At 31.2% G+C, this 18597-nt stretch overlaps 1 protein-coding gene across 1 annotated transcript in view; it reads right to left on the bottom strand.

The window, feature by feature from the left end:
* The window catches only part of LOC109066529 (regulating synaptic membrane exocytosis protein 4), a 28902-nt gene that overhangs the window by 3099 nt on the left and 7206 nt on the right, over positions 1–18597 (bottom strand). The window contains exon 2 of the mRNA XM_042726536.1: positions 7058–7196. Coding sequence (XP_042582470.1) covers positions 7058–7196 — 139 coding nt within the window. The remainder of the gene's footprint in view (positions 1–7057; positions 7197–18597) is intronic.

Consider the following 18597-nt stretch of genomic DNA (forward strand, 5'->3'; position numbering starts at 1 on the left):
CTCTTTTACGTAATGAAGATAGACAGCCTTTAAGCCCGACAGTGAAGATCAGCTCTGATAGTGCTCAGCACACACGCATAGAATCACACTGCTTTCCTGCTCCTATAGGCAGACTTGAGACACCAAAAATTCATCACTTCAGTGTACTGTATGTGTTTCCAGGAGATGAGCTGCATGCTCCGCATCATATTCACCTCATGACCTCTTGAAATAGGAGGTCTGGCCTTCATCTAAGAGCACAACAGTGACTGTCCACTTTTTCATCGGCCTTCTGGAATTATTTTACAGATGAATTTTCTCTCCCTAAAACATATTCAGTAAAAAATTCAGAGCCTTAAACGAAACCAAAAATGATCTTAATGTTCCTAATTTATTATATTATAATAAATTATAATATTATATTATATTATAATAAAAGTAAAATAGCCATGTACAGTACCTGCTTGTCTCACTTGCGAAGCAATGCTCCTTTATCAACCTCTTATTTTTCTTTTTATACATAATTTCTTTTTTACTCTTAAGCTAGAGCTTCTTAAGGAAAATGACTTAATTTTAGCTATCTACAGAGGTGAGAATCCCATATTGCTTATCATAGATTTTTCACTTTTTTTCAGCAAACAGAAGGCAGCCACTTGTGCTCAGATGAGATTAATTAGGTCTAATTTTTTTTTTTTTTTTTTTTGTAACAAGAGATCCATTTTAGATACAGAAACAGATGGTGATGAAAAAAAGTGTTTTCCTTTTGCAAGCAAAAAAAAAAAGAAAAAAAGGGGGGGGGGGGTCAAAGAGGGCAAAGGGGTACGTGTTTGAGAAAACGTAACCACCCCAACATAAGGTGTTTTTACATTCTATCTGTTTTGACCGACCAATGGCAGATGAGGGGTGAGTGTTCTGGAAACCTGTTCGAAAATAGTCATTAGTTTTTGCAGTTCTGCACAAAAATGACACACTTCTTCTTTATTAATATATATTTTTGTATTTATTTTAAAAAGCTACCTTTGGTGCTCTACGTGACTGTCGTTCTCTTGCTCTCCTTCAGTCCACTCCCTTCCTGTGTGTTTGTTCTCAATAATCCTCCACACTAATGTGGACGGATTCATAATTAATTTTCTTTCTGTGGTTTGACCTCGATTCTCTCCAGCGCCTCTCCACCCATTCCCGGTTCTGTCTCTTTCGTTTGCCGTCTCCACACAGGTCTATTTTTAAAATGCTTTTGGGAGGGTCCAGACAATCCTGATGCCTAATACTCAGACTGGGCATCCCAAGAGATGCCATTTTCATCGCCTCCTCGTTCTTTTGATCATTTAGTCTCTCGTCTGGTGTCTCTATCTGCTTGTCTCTCTGTTCTTCAAGGAACAGTCATCATTTACTCTCAAGATGTAATTCCAAAGCCTTTTGGAAGACAAACGGAGAATGGTCACACAGTCCATATAACCACATTAGAATCAGAAAAGTGGTCCATACAACTTATTTCCAAAATTGGTCAGTTAAAATATGAAAAAAATAATTTTACTTAATAACCAAAACTGCATAAGATTTTAGGACTTGTTTTTAGAGAATGTATCTTTTTTTTCACTTGATTTGAATAGCAATGTTGAAAAGAAGACTTAATATTTTATGCAGCGTTGCATATTTTGTAAATTTAGCTTGTTTTGAATATACCTATACACTACTGTCAAAATATACACTACAGTCTAATACTTTTATTCAGCAAGGGTGCATTAAAATGATCAAAAATGACAGTAAAGTCATTTATAATGTTAAAAAGGTTTAAATTTCAAATAAGTGCTGTTTATTTTTTTAAAACAATTTTAATAGTAATCCTGAAAAAAGTATATTAAGCATTCAAATAGAAAAAAGTTATTTTGAATTATAATAATACTTCATAATAATAATAATAATAATAATAATAATGTTTTTATTGTATTTTTTAATCAAAGAAATTAAGCCTTGAGATGTTCAGAAACATTCAAACATCTTACTGACCCCAAACGGTAAATAAGACAAATAAAGGCTAATTAAGAAATAAAAATAGAAAATATATAAAATATAAAAAATATAAAACACACACACAAACATATATTATTATTATTTATATTTTTACCAAAACTTTTTTTTAAAGCACAATTTGAACTAAAAAAGCAAAATGTGTGATACCATAGTTGTCAAAACAAAAAAATTCTTGCTGATTTAAAATTTGTTATTGAAACAGAATCTTGACATGTTGTAAGTTCTGATTTTCCTGATCAAGTCGACAGGAGCTGTACTTGAATGAAAAATAGCTGCTGAAAGATGGCAGCCAAGTGAACTGATTTTGAAAACTTTCTGTCCATCTGTTCATCTCACAAAGTTATATCATATGGCTTCTGAAGACTAGGAAAAAGGCACACAAGTCAGACTACTTTTAAGGTCTTTTGCTGCGTTTCGTTCATTATTAGGACCAAAATTTGACAGCTGTGGTCACAAGCTGTGTGTAGTTTCTTCAAAACATCTCTGTTTGTGTTCCACAGAAGAATGATGGTTGGGGTTGGGTTTGGGTTTGAGGGTGAGTAGATGATGACGGAACGTTCATTTTTCCTTTCACCCTCTTCTTCTCTCACATGTGACATTTCATCATTCTTTCTGGCAAAACGGAGAGTCAATATTAGTCACTGGCCTCTGCGTGTACTGGCGTCAGCAGTAAACACACACGCATTACTACAAACGCTTCGGAGAGGGACAAATACACCTATCATCGCTCCACATATTACACGCCACATTCTTGATGTCACTCGAATAAACATTTGTCTGTGTTATGTGTTAATCATGGCGTCTCAGTGCATTGCTCCCTATTGCTTTATATATCACTGTCTCCATGCTGTTCTTCTGGCTCTCTGGTATTCATTGCATGCAAACATTTTAAACAGATGCTCTGTTCCTGCATGCAAGTAGAGTTATTGTTTTCTGGAAAAAGTGAAAAGTATGTGGGAAATGTTTATGCATCTGAAATAGAGTGCAGACTTATTTTTAAATGTGGTGGAGACAGTGTTATTTTAGTATCAGTGAGATACTGTTGTAGTTTTTAGCAATATTTTATATTAGTTTTAATTTTTCTATTAACTTTTTAATTTTAGGTAAAGTTTTAATAATGTTCTGTGCTTTTGTTTATGTCTATAGAGTTTTTATTCAAATGTATAATTATATATCAAATATACATTTTTCTATTATTATTTTATGTTAGTATATCAAGTTAAACTAAAGGGAAAAAATATATTATAAAAAATAAAATAAAATAATTTATAAATATAAGAAAAAAATAATAACCCTACATGAAGATGATCTGATGTTCAATTATATTTATATCTATCAGATTTATATACTATCTATTTGAGAATTTATTGAAAATCAATCTCAACATCTTCATTTTCTACAGAGGCCTCAAAAAGTATTTGGACACTTGTTTGTAATGTATGAATTTAATTGCATATGAAATAGCATTGATTTTAAAGAAGGACAGAACATGCCTGGTTTCATGGTTTCTGCTGTACATCAGCAGATATACTGTTTATAATTAAGTATTTGGACACTTCTTGGATGTCAAATGTCAAACCCATGGTTATTTTTTTGCACTAGGACACCTGTGTGAACTTGAGGGCATTCACCTTTGCACTCATATTTACGTCACTGCATTTCAGTTTCTGGCTGTTTTAAATAAAAATGCATCAAAAATAATTTTATTCAGGACATTTAATATGATTATATTTTTGTTCCATGCACTATGAGCAGTTCTGCTTTTGGAGTTATAATTAGGGCGTTAGATTGCTGCTTTCCACTTTCTAGGGCATTTTGACAGGTCCATTACATAAATGTCACTAATGTGACCTCTTTCGCACTTCTTGGTCCCCAACATAAGACATTTTTATTGACAAAAGTGGGAGCAGTGGAGGTCAGAGATTCAGATTTTTGTAAGAGTATCAGAGAAAGTGCATCAGATTCATACTACTATTTAGCAAAAGCACCTATAAAACCACTTTAAAGATATATATGCTTCTATATCTGTACAACAGCTGCTTACTTTAGAAAATGTATTGATATTTGTAAGATTTACAATGTGTTTTGGAGTCAATATTATAAACTGAATTTAAATTTAAGGTTTTGTAAGAGACAACTGCAAAGAAATAATGCTCTGTAATATTTTTATATTTTTTACTTTTTATGTTTTAATAATGATTTTTGTAGATTCTTTTTAATATACACTTCATAATATTTTATAACTTTTTATATAATGTTTAGTTTTTAATGGTTTAATAATGCTCCTTGTAATGCTTTGTAAAGTTTTGATATTTTAAAATGTTTTTAAATTGTTTTATAACTTTTTGATACAGTTGTTTGATTTTATAACATTTGACGTATTTAAAGGCAAAAAGGCAATTTACAAACAATATCTAATGGAAACAGATCAAATAAACACTAAATATTGAATACATATTACAGAAAGCAAAAAAAAAAAAAAAAAAAAGCCACTGCATTAAATCAGCCTTGCTCTATGACTTTCCATCACAGTTGTTTGTCAAAGCCCAGAATGACAGTGAGTGTTTATGTAAAATACGTTTGACTCTGTTATGTATTCATGAGATGCATAAGATGCAGTGTAATATGGTCAAATATCCTCAGCAGTGGCAGCCAAAACTGTAATCCCCTTGCTCCATAAACTGCACAATAATCCCACTGAATTGGGCTGGATTTTATTCCCATGATGGAGCTGCACAGGAAGAGCATCCAACTACATTACGTAAGGTTTGCGGGGAGTTTTTGTCTGTTTGTGAATTTCTAATGGACCTCTGGGAATTGGACAAAGAGTTTGAGGGGAAATTTATGCAGAATAGACCACAGTCGAGCATAACGTTATAATTATGTAACCAAACATATTGTTTTGAAGTAAATTACAAGCACATTTCAGAAGTTTTGTCATTAATGAGTGGTTCTTATTTTAATGGTTTTGTCTGAAAAATCTTCATGAATCTATTTAAAGTTTATATCATCTTGCATCCTCTCTTAAGGTTTCTATTTTAACTTTTGGCAACTGCAAAGTGTCCCGATACATTTTGTCTTTATTTTTGATCCAAATATCTATTGTTCTTATTATCATGTTTTGTATGAAATGTGTACTTTGCAATCTTTCTTTAAAACAAATGCCACTTTTGATATTTTATTATCTAATGCAGTGACATTGTAGTGACATTGACATTGCAGTTTTGGGCCACAGTTTATGGTTGATAATTCATTAAAAAAAAATAAAAAATAGTTTGTTCAATGAAAAAGAGCATTATTAAAATTGTACTTTAATTAAATTATTGTGCAACTTTGCAGCTAGCTGAAATAAAATCATTTTCAATGTATTTTTTCCCCCTAATTTTATTTTCAGTGAACGGGAATGTTTTTTATTGTTTTAGTTTTAGATAATGATAGTAGCCATGGTTCAAACAAGCCTAAACCAGCAAATATCTTCTCCATTTATGTATCCAAACTTGTGCAAAACTTTCTGGCACGTTGGAATTAAAGCTAAACATCTTTTGTCCTCCACAGAGCTAAAATAAGACTACATCACGCAAAACTCAAAACCTGTAGCTTTGATGTGACACTCCAGACAGTGTCCAGATCTGAAATGAGTTTACAGTACATCAACACAGAAGGTCTGAACTCTGGATTTCATTCAGAAATGGAGCCAGCAGAGAAAAGGTTTATTACTGAGAAGTGGGGTTTATATGGTTGGTTATGTAACTTATGGGAATATCTCAAACACTTTTTATTTATTGCTCGATTTAAGATATGAGCACAATCTCCTGAGAGTTACTGGATGAGCATCCCTGTTTCTAAAGAAATGTAATGGAATAACACATGCTATGTATCCCAAACCAATAAAATGGGAATGTGAGACCTGTGATTCCTGTATAACAGTGATTCACAACCAAGGGTATTTAAACAGATTCCAGATTTTAATTTTGCTTTGTTAAACTGGTAAAATAAAATAAGATAAAAATACTAAAGCTATCAAAAGATAGAAAAAAATATATCTTATTTTTTTTTAGCTTTTGTAGGAAGGAAGAAAGCAAGAAAGAAAGAAAGAAAGCTAGATTTGTCTGGATGTAACATGTAGCTGAATATATCCAAAGGCTGTGTACAGAGATAGATTTTCAAAAGCTATTTTCTCTTCTCACCTGCACTTTTCCACAATGTAATATAACACTCTTTCCTTTATCCCATCAAATGTATCACCCAATCCAACTGCTAACAAACAAAATAACAGATTCTATATTTTTTAGGCTTCTTCAGTTTGAAAGGAAGCAGCCAGTATTGATTTGTGTGATTTAAAGTGAGTCATCATTGTGATAATGCTTATTTTTATAATATAAGTGAATGGGTGCTTTCAGATCCACAAATAATCCACACCACTCCAGTCCAACAATTAACATCTCATGATGTGAAAAGGTGTGTTTGTAAGAAGCAAATCCATTATAAAGATGTTTTTAACTTCAAACCATCACTTCGTATCCATAATATTGCTTTCTCCAGTGAAACAGTCGTCTTATCAGAATCAGGAGTGAAATAAGCACTGTTTAAAACAGTCCTAAACATATGTCCTAAAAATATGTCAGTGGATTTTGATGTGAGAGTTTCACTAGAGGAAGCGTTATTATGGATTATGGACCCAGAAGCCAGATGTGATGGTTGTGTCTTAATGATAGATTAGTTTCTTACAAACATGCAGCTTTTCACTTCACAAGATGTTAACTGATGGACTGGAGTGGTGTGGATTACTTGTGGATTTTTGTGATGTTTTTATCAGCTGTTTGGACTCTTATTCTGACGGCACCCATTCACTGCAGAGGATCCACTGGTGAGCAAGTTATGCAATGCTAAATTTCTCCAAATCTGTTCCAGTGAAGAAACAAACTCATTTAAATCTCGGATCACCTGAGGGTGAGTAATTTTCAGCATTTATTATTTTTTTTCTCGGGCGAACTATTTCTTTAAAAGAAATGTAATATTTTGAGAAGTCCTGATTTATAATACTCACTTTCCCTCTGAGCCATAGCTGTTCATACTGTCCTCGATGGACTCGTGGCTCGCCTGCCGGACCGTACGGCTGGGCATCTCTACGGCCAGCCCTGTCTCTGTACTCCTCTGAATGCCCTTTAACCTGCGGCCCTCTGGGTCTGAAACAAAGAAAGATAGGTAAGTTCACCAAACCAACATTTCATTCCTCAGGTGTTTGCTTGGTGGTTCTTTCTGGAACCAAATCTCTTAGTCACTCTTCTGTATAATTTTGTGGAAATATTTATTGTCCAGTGCATAAAAATGGTGTATCATGATCACACATCTCCGTAAGTTGCATGATATTAGATATAATGTCTGTAGCACAAACTGTGTGGGATGGGTTATTGTGAAATATCCATGTTATTCTTGTATTTCTGTCTGAGCGGCAAAGGCACTGGAAAAAGCAAGTTATATCAAATCCTCTCCATATCAGACTGAAGAAAAATGGTATGACGTGATAACGTTGCCGCCAGGTAGAGCACTGGTTGTATAAAAAATAAATCCTTTGAAAAATATAATCTTCTTGTATAATTCAAGTATGTAGTGGTGCCTTATTGAACTCAGAAGGCTTAGAGAACAGATTCACAAAGCCTGGACTTTTCCTAGTAAAGGTGAAGGGGATCAGACGCAGACTGATCGCTTTACTAGCCCATGACCTCATGAGTTTCCGAGTCATTTCAAAGCTGAATGTCATCTCATAATACTCATTTTTTGCATGCACTTTATATAAGTCAACATAATGTTCACAACTCTTTCTGAGAGAAAAATATATATGCTGTATTTATTACCGTTCAAATGTTTGGGGTTGATAAGATTTTTAAAAATGTTTTTGAGAGAAGTCTCTATGCTCACCAAGGCTGCAGTTATTTAATAAAAATACAGTAAAAATAATATAGTGAAATATTATTGCAATTTAAAACAACTGCTTTCTATTTGAATATATTTTAAAAAGTAATTTATTCCTGTAATGAAAAGCTGAATTTTCAGCATCATTACTCTAGTATTTAGTGTCACATGATCCTTCAGAAATCATTCTAATATGCTGATTTACTGCTCAAGAAACATTTCTGATTATTATCAGTTTTTGTGGAAACTGTGATAAAAACAAAATCACAATTTTTGATGAATAGAAAGTTTAGCATTTATTTGAAATAAAAACATTTTATAACAATATAAATGTCACTTTTGATCAATTGAATGTGTCCTTGCTGGCTAAAAGTATTAATTTCTTTCAGAAATAAAAAATAAAATCTTACTGATTCCAAACTTTGGAATTATAGTATATTATGTATTAATATAAAAACAAAACAACTATTAAAATTTTATAATAAATCAACACACCAATAAAAACATTTTTAATTTAAAACTCAATTAAATAAAAACATATAATAAAATTAATTCAACATCAAATAATTTCAAATTCAGTTATATATATATATATAATATTTATATATCAGTTATATATATATATATATATATATATATATATATATATATATATATATATATATATATATATATTATATATATATATAATGCAGGGTTTTTTTTATAATGCAACAGCAAGTGAGATTGATAATTTTTTTGTCATTTCTGAAAACTGCATGTTATCCGCTGAAATGCTTCTGATCCACATGAAAAGCACACACTCTCTGCAGTGATGGGAAAGCAGCCATTTTCACAGCTTTCTCCTGGCCATCAAGCACATGACCTAGTTAGGCCATTCCTAAAAATACATTCCTCTTTTGTCTGTTCCTGCATTTCTGGTGCGCTCTGCACATGCTAACTAGCATGTCAGTGTAACCTTCCAAAACAGAACATCATGTATCAGGAAATGCACTAGAAATGCCAGGGTTGCTATGGGAGACAAGAGCAGTGTGCTTCACTACATCTCTCTCTCTTTAACCTTTTTATGTTCGGGGAGCATGCCTGAAAAAGTGATTTTACCTTTTCACAAAAACAACAACAAAAACAAAAAACAGCCAAAACCCAGCAAAACTTGATTTTTACATGTGCATCTCCAGAGTGTTGGCACGTTCTAATTGGTTGTTGACATGCTGCTGTGTGGTTTCTTGGGAGTTGTTTGGTGGTTTCAAGTGAGTTATTAGCAGTGGTGCAGGCTACAGTAACAAAGTATTTTTACTTCATTACTAGCCTACTTAAGTACATTTATTAGCTAAGTATCTGTACTTTATCTGAGTATTTTTATTTTGAGAAATTTTTACTTCACTAGATTTCAAAGCATAATATGATAAATTTTATTCCACTAGATTTCTTAAAACATCTTGTACCTCGTTATTTTGAACTAAAGAAATCACCACCCACTCCAAGACGTGATATCGGTGCCTGATTCATGAACAAGGCGATTCTTTTCAGTGAACATGTTAAATCGGTTCACAAATCGCACTGAATGATTCATTCGCAAACTGGATTGAGCGGATTGCAGCCGTTCTCAAGTCAACAACTCACTGTTTCAAATGATTCAGTCAGAGCGAGTCGCCAGTAAACAATTCAGTGAATTCACAAGTCTGACTAAAAATAAGCAAAAAACGGGTTAAGGCTTTAACAGCTGTGGCTACTGAGCATGCGCACATCAAAATAACGTCATTTTTGTCACGCTGTACAACAATAATTATTGTTTTTGAATTATTGTAAGGAGTGGGTTTAGGATTGGGAAGGTGTAGACATTAATAAAACACAGTTTAATATACAAAAATGTAATTTATTGTTGGTTTTTCTGGCTGTAGCTTTATCACTTCTAGCTACAACCCCAAAAACGCAAGATCTTCGGAGTTTGAGTGCAAAAATAAGTTACTATATGAAAATCATTTAAGTCACGAATGTCAGTTGTTTGGGAACTAAATCTGTTGTGAAATGGCGAGCTGTTTAAGCCTACTGTATGAAGTGCTTGATGTGTTAGTTTTTTGGTAAAAATAAAATATAATACTTAATGCTCATGCATCTTCCCCATTGCCAAAGCAGTATGTTTGCATAGCGTTCTTCTTAAAACTCACAGTATATTGTTTGTGAACACACTTTTATTTTTTCCTCATTTTAAATACTATATATATATATATATACAGTACAGACCAAAAGTTTGGAAACATTACTATTTTTAATGTTTTTGAAAGAAGTTTCTTCTGCTCATCAAGCCTGCATTTATTTGATCAAAAATACAGAAAAAAACAGTAATATTGTGAAATATTATTACAACTTAAAATAATAGTTTTCTATTTGAATATACTTAAAAAAAAAAAATAAAAAAAAAAATTCCTGTGATGCAAAGCTGAATTTTCAGCATCATTACTCCAGCCTTCAGTGTCACATGTAACATCCAGTCTATCACATGATCATTTAGAAATCATTCTAATATTCTGATTTATTATGAGTGTTGGAAACAGTTCTGCTGTCTAATATATTTGATGAATAAAAGGTTTAAAAGAACTGCATTTATTCAAAATAAAAAAAAAAATCTAAAAATATATATCTCTAATAATATATTTTCTTTACTATCACTTTTTATCAATTTAACACATCCTTGCTGAATAAAAGTATTGATTTTATTTAAAAAAAAGAAAAAAAAAAATTACTGACCCCAAATTACTGACCAGTAGTGTATATTGTTATTACAAAATATTTATATTTTAAAAACATATATACATTTTTTTCTTTTTTTACTTTTTATTCATCAAAGTATCCTAAAAAAGTATCACATGTTCTGAAAAAATTATTAAGCAGCAGAACTGTTTCCAACTTTGATAATGAATCATCATATTAGAATGATTTCTAAAGGATCATGTGATAATGATCCTAAAATTTCAGCTTTGCATCACAGAAATAAATGATAATTTAAAAGTATAATAAATTTAAAAACAATTATTTTAAATTGTAATAATATATCACAATATTAAATTTTTTCTGTATTTTTTGATCAAATAAATGCAGGCTTGATGAGCAGAAGAAACTTCTTTCAAAAACATTAAAAATAATAATGTTTCCAAACTTTTGGTCTGTACTATATATATATATATATATATATATATATATATATATATATATATATATATATATATATATATATATATATATATATATATAATTTTGTTTTAATTTATTTATTTATTAATTTTTTTCACTTGTTTGCACAGATGAAGTATTAGTAACCTAAACTGATACTAATATTTATTGTTTTGGTGCGTGTGTATGAAGAGCCCCCAGATATTCTGATCATTAGTTTTATATAGCCTAAATTATATCATGTAAAATTATTAAATATAAAAGTATACAAGTTAAAATTACAAAATAAACATTCACCGATCAGTACTTTTTACTTTTAATACTGAAGTGCTTAAACAAAATCTAATACTTTTGTAGTTTTACTTGAGTAAAACTGAAAAGTAGAAGTGACTTAAGTAGTCTATTTACTTGATCCTTTTGCTGGATTTTATTAGTATATCTGTATACAGTACTTCTACTCAAGTATTTGATACTTTGTCCACCACTGGTTATGAGTGGTTGCTAGGAAGTTTTTTTATTATTATTATTATTTTCAAAGTAAGTATGAGCAATAATGATATTTCACTATAAATACTTCATTTTGACATTAATTATGTCTTGTGTAAGTGTTATGTTTCCGTTCCCTGGACATCTCACCGGCGTTTTCTGTTCTGTTAAGTATTGTGCAACCACAAGGTCTCAGCGACTGGATCCCTTGACAACAGATAAAGGATCTCATTTTATCAGGATGGCCAACACTCATTAATCAAAGTGACATTCATGAATATACAACGAACAAGAAAGAAATAAGAGGCTTTTCTAATAAGCCCGTTTAGTTGCTATCTCATCTTGCTTGTGGTTTATGACCTATGCTTGTCACTTGTCAGAGCATCCAAATGTATTTTCTCTCAGTTTGATTACAAGAACAAAAAGGCTTATAGAAAAACCTATTATAAAACTTAAGACTACATCTTCAATAAAAGCCTATTGTTAAAGTGTGATATAAATGCAAATAGGTACATCATTCACTTAATTAATTGGTTCATCCATAAATTCATTTACTATCCATCATGTTGTTCTAAACCTATATTATTTGATTTTATTTAACAATAGGAGAAATTATTTTCCATCAAGAGCCTTAGCTCCTTGTGGACAAATGGACAAAAAAAGTGTTATTAATGGGCTACTTTTATGTCCTTTTGGAGCTTAAAGCTGTAAAAAAGCACCAAGAACATTTTCTTTTGTGTTTCAGCTGAAATGAACAACATATTTTTAATTTATTGTGTGACCAGTCTCTTTAAGAGCATCATGATTTGATGTGTCTCTAATGGACTACGCACGTCCCAAGTTAACAGGAATAGGATGCTCTTAAGTTCGGTCCAAATTAAACATAGCTTGCTGAAGATCGTTAGGCCAGGCATTTATTGTCATCTAAATGAGCATGTCAGTTTTCTGGTTTGTCCATGCTATCGATCATGCCATTACCTCTCATTACCCCAGGCTGCCTTAATTACCTGTTAACTCTTTGATAAATCAGTAGCACTAGAGGCCTATTGATCTACAGGGATGTTGATAGGCGCCTGGTTTGAGGCTAACCTCTGCGCTCCGTAATCACAGCTTCTTCTTTTGAAGTAAATATCCAGACCTTTCTTTCTTGCCAATTTTCCAACCAAAGCACTGTTCTTATAATTACTTTTACTATAACTACTTTTTACAAAACCTGCCACGTAAATGTCTTATTTAATTTTTTTTATTTGCACATTATTATATTTCTTCTATTGCCTTTATTGTATAACAATAATTTAATTTAATTTAATTTAATTTAATTTAATTTAATTTAATTTAATTTAATTTAATTTAATTTAATTTAATTTTCTTGTAAAAAATTTAGGTTTGATGCTCAAATCACTGTCTGCTCACAATTTTCATAATTTCAGCTCTGTATGCCACCAGAACAGAATTAAAATAAAACAATCAAAATGAAATTGAAGTGTAGACTTTAAGCTAGGAATTGCAACCATTTTTATACACAGTCCCCCCATTTTCAGGGGCTCAAATTTAATTGGACAAATAAATATAATCATAAATAAAATGTTGATTTTTAATATTTTTTAGCAAATCATAAAGTACGTAAAGTACTAGTACGTTCTTTTTTTTTTTTCTCAGAATGTACCAAACTGTTGATTTGGCCACTTCGAATCTTCCTGCAATCTCTCTGACGGATTTGTTTAGATTTTGAAGCCTAACAACTGTCTGTTTCACTTGCATGGAGAGATCCTTTGAAAGCATGATGTAGGTTCACTGCAACAGCTTCCAAATGCAAATGGCACACTTGGGATCAACTCCAGACCTTTACCTGCTTAATTGATGTAGGAATAACGAAATAATAGCCCACGCCTGTCCATGAAACAGCTTTTGAATCAACTGTCCAATTACTCATGGTCCCTTGAAAAAGAAGGGAGGTAAAGAGCTGTAATTTCTTAACCTTTCCTCCAATTTTGATGTGAACACCCTCAAAATAACCCTCAGAGTGTGCACTTTAAACCCATATTCATTATATAACTGTACCTTGAATATATTTTGGTCATCAGCTAGAAAAAATAAAAATGTTGCCTGTGTCCAAATATATGGACCTGTATGGAATATGTATATATATATATATATATATATATATATATATATATAATTATATATATATAATGGCAATGGGTATTACATTGCGATTACAATACATAAAGGCTAATTAAAATTAATAAGTGATCTAATATATATATATATATATTATAACCCAGACATGTTATTATTATGTAAAGTTTACATTTTGAGGTTTATTGCTCAATTTAAATCACAGATGAAAAATCTTAGTCAAACATAAATTAATAAATAGGCTCAATGTTCTTCAATATACTCATAAACACACACACACATATATATATATATATATATATATATATATATATATATATATATATATATATATATATATATATATATATATATATATATATATATATATAATTTTTTTATTTTTTTATTTTATTTTTTTTACTTATTTAAATATGTTAATTCATTTTATTTTATAATAACCTGGATATGTAAGGGTTGCTTTTGGATGCTCAGTTCCCTGTCAGCTCCACATATTAGTGTGTTAAAATCCTTTAATATGCCCAAAATACTGAAGTATTTAGCATGTGCTGGTTGTTGGATGAGAGCCCATCTGTTTAATCACAGTGGAGGATCTGATCATACACAGATGCGTCCTTCTCAGCCAAAAATCATGCCAAATATTTACTCAAATACTGCCCTAATTCAGCGCCGATGTTTTGCGTACAGGCTAAATGAGACGTGAGCTTCAGGAGTCAGAGAACAGAGCTTTGATCTGAGCTATAAATGGATGCAAGGGGGAAAAATGACCTCAGAAGGTCATTTATCAGAAGCAAATATATGAGAGTTATATTAATATACCTGAGATATTTCTGGGATTTTATGAGTTTGATTTTTCATACTGGAGCTTCAGTAGCTGCAGACCAGAGACAAGAGTCTGTTCATGGCAGATTTTGGAGTAAAACATCGTCTTGTGCCTTATAATTTGAGTATTTTTTTATTTATTGTTCACATCTTGTCAGTTAACATCTTGTGAAGGAAAAAGCTGTGTGTTTGGAAGAAACAAGTCCATCATTAAGATGTTTTACCTCTGGCTAAAATCTGAGTCACGTAATATTGCCTTCTCCAGTGAAAATGTCACCTTGTCTGAATCAGGAAAGAAATATGCACAGGTGAAGCTATGCTTGCAAGCCAAAACAGTTCCAAACAAATATGTTGGTAGATTTTGATGCGAGAGGACAACAGGAGATTTACTTTTACACTGGAGGAAGCGGTTAGTAGATAATAGACTCACTGCAAAAGCAATGGTTTAAAGTTTAAAATGTCTTAGTGATGGATTTGTTTCTTCCAAACATGCAGCTTTTGGCTTAACAAAACGTTAAGATGATGGACTGGAGTGGTGTGGATTACTTGTGGATTATTGTGATGTTCTTATCAGTTGTTTGGACTCTTATTCTGACGGCACCCATTTACTGCAGAGCATCCATTGATGAGCAAGTGATGTGATGCTGAATTTCTCCAAATCTGTTCTGATGAAGAAACAAACTCATCTTCATCTCATCTTACATTTTTGGGTGAACTATTCCTGTTTTTGTTTTTTTAACAATATGAAAAAGGTGAAGTCTTGTTTTGTTGGGAGTGTTTCATGGACATATCTAATTCAACTGGAGTTTATTCAGTTCAGTTAGATTTATGCTAATCAAGGTATTTGAGCATGAGTGTATGGTTTACAATAAAGTTCAGCCACAGATTACTTGATTGTAGACTGCCTCAGAACCTTTCATCTTTATTTATTAAAATATGTAAAAGCTTCTGGTGATGTATGAATATCATTAAGAGATAAGAGTGCATATACCATACCATCCATTACTTAAATGAAACTCTCAGCATAAGTAACTCTTTGCCGGAAATCAGGTTTTTCCCCCTCAGAGTGATATATAAAACTGTACTATGCAACCACTCTGCCTTAAATAAGACATATCCATTTTCAATCAATTACAAACCATTTTTCTTTATAATATTGTGCAATGAAAAATCGTTTACATGACCAGAAATGAATAAAAAAAATTATTCCTGATTTTCAGTATTTTTACTCACTAATGTCACATGGTCTTTCAGAAATCATGTGAATATGCTGATTTCATGCTAAAAAAATCAATAAAAATAAAAATCTTATTATCAATATTAAAAACAGATATGCTGCCTAATATTTTTTTGTGGAAACAGTGAGACTTTTTCAGAATTCTTTGATAAATAGAAAGTTCAGAACAGCATTTATTTGAAATAGAAATCTAGTGAACACACAATAAATGTCTTTAATGTCACTTCTGATCAACCTACTGTGTCCTTGCTAAATAAAAGTATTAATTTCTTAAAAACACTTTTGTACAGAATATAACATTTTAATTGGCTTTTATTAGTATCTGTTGCATGTTTGGCATGTTTTTTGTAGCTGTTGCACTGCTTTAGTATTGATTATTTGGCAGAACGATATATAAAACAATCATGACAATAAAATACTTAAAAATTATATAAGAGTAGAGACGAGAGGTAAACAAGATCAGAAACTAACACATAAGCTGGACTCGAACTCATATTTCCTGCATGTTGACCACTATACCACTACAGCTCTGAATTAATTTCCTTTCAGAACAATGTGTCCATTCAAAATGTGGGCCACCGGATGCTGTTTGAGATACTTCAGTCATAACGTGTAGGCGGCAGTAATTGAGTGAGTGAGCGTCGACATTGTGTGAAGCTTCAAACAGTCTCGTTCTGCAGATCTGCTCTGAGTGGCTTATATAAATGCTATAAAACAGATGAACCACGCTGTGATTTACTACACAAGTCAACTGCTACTTAAACTGATGTGCTCGCTGAATGCTTCTGCCAAGCAGTGTATTAAAAACAAATGCATGTTTTGTTAGAATTTTCAATTATGGTCTTCATTTGTTTCAATGGGTGATTAGCATTAGTGCACACCTGTTATTTAATTATTCCATCATTATGCAGATATAATTGTCATTGTAATATTATATACTGACTCTTCAATTTAACTACACTTCTAAGTGAATAAATTAATTATGAAAGTTCAAAGTTATTGGAAGTAATCCCTGCTAGTAGGTGTGATTATTTTGTTTCAGTGATGAATGATGGTGAATCTCACGAAAAGCTGTCAAGAACTGGATTATATTTCACCCCATACTTAAAAGAAAATAAAATTTAATGTTTTATATTATATTTATATCTTACATTATTTGTTTAAAATAATTTTTAAACATTTCAGTTATATTTTGCATAAAGAAGAAAATTAAACCTAAAAATACTGTATTGCAGTAATACGATTTTAATTATATTTATTGTTCAGAATAGTTAAAACGTCAAGAAAATAATGTGACAATGCACTGTAAAAAAATTTAATTCAGATTAAATTCAAGTGTTGTATATAGATTAAATTATCATCTACTACAAAAAAATACAAAACAAAAAAAAAAAGAATTTCAAACTTAAAAATAAAAAATATAATTTGTTTTATATTATATGTGTATTCGTAACATTTACTTTTACGACAAAACAGACTACAATGCAAAAGAAAATCTAAAAATATAATTTGTTTTATATTATATCACAATTTAAATATATATTACATAAAATAGTATTCACAATATATTTAATATTAAAAATAATAATCACAATTATAATAAAAAAATTAAAAAAATAAAAAAAAAAATATCAGACACTTTCTATTACACATTCTATTACAAAAAAAATTGATAATTACAATTTTAAGAAAATAATGTCACAATGCAAAAAAATAATAATCTTAATACACTTTCTATTACACATTCTATTACAAAAAAAAGTTAAACATTTTCTAAACCTGTGTGTGTGTGTGTGTGTGTGTGTGTGTGTGTGTGTGTGTGTGTGTGTGTGTGTGTGTGTGTGTGTGTGTGTGTGTGTGTGTGTGTGTGTGTGTGTGTGTGTGTGTGTAGGCTTCATTGTTTCTCATATTTTTTAACTTTTTATTTTGGGGTGAAATGTGGCCTGGACCTGATTTTTACAACCATAATGATTATTGATGATCAAAATAAAAGTCCAGGACATTATTTTCACTTCCAGACTGTAGTAAAGGACATGACAGCAGGTAAATCTGAGCATTTGTGCACAACCATCTGTTCTTGCTCCCGCACGTCACTGTATCGCTGTGCTTTCCAACTGCATATGCCAACACAAAGCGTGCAAATACACCTGCACACTACACTAGCAGAGGTCACGCTGGGACAGGAAAGAGAGATCAATCAGTGCTGCATTTGCCAGGCTTGTGTGCGGATTAATCTGATGCACAAGGCACATTTAAAAAAATACTTTTACATTGCGATAAAATCACAATTCTTGGTCAGTATCTTTGTGTCTGCCCTTTTTACTTTCTTAAAATTCAATAAATTTACCTGAAAATGCATACTTTATTATGTCTTCAGAGAATGAAGTGTATGTGCATTTGCAGATTTATTTGCTAGATTTAAAGCTGAAATGTGTAGTTGTGATGCAGAAATAACACACTTTACCTTTAAGCATAAACCTCACTAAATGTATTATTATACTACTTTCTTTTATATTTTCAATCTTAAAATGTCATCCCTGTTACAATATTTTTTTTAAATAATGTTTATATTAAAACTGAAATTGAAACTTGATAAAATGTCAGTATTAAATAGGCTACTCTTTCTACACTGAAAAAAATGTGAAAAAAATTTTACTCAGAAATTACTAGCAAATTTACAAACAATTACAGAGGAATGCAGTTAAAACGTTATAAAGTTATTGATAATGCACTATATATATATATATATATATATATATATATATATATATATATATATATATATATATAGTGCATTATTACTACCTTTATAATTCAGT

This window comes from Cyprinus carpio, chromosome B6, assembly GCF_018340385.1.
Source record: "Cyprinus carpio isolate SPL01 chromosome B6, ASM1834038v1, whole genome shotgun sequence".
In the NCBI taxonomy this organism is placed as follows: Eukaryota; Metazoa; Chordata; class Actinopteri; order Cypriniformes; family Cyprinidae; genus Cyprinus; species Cyprinus carpio.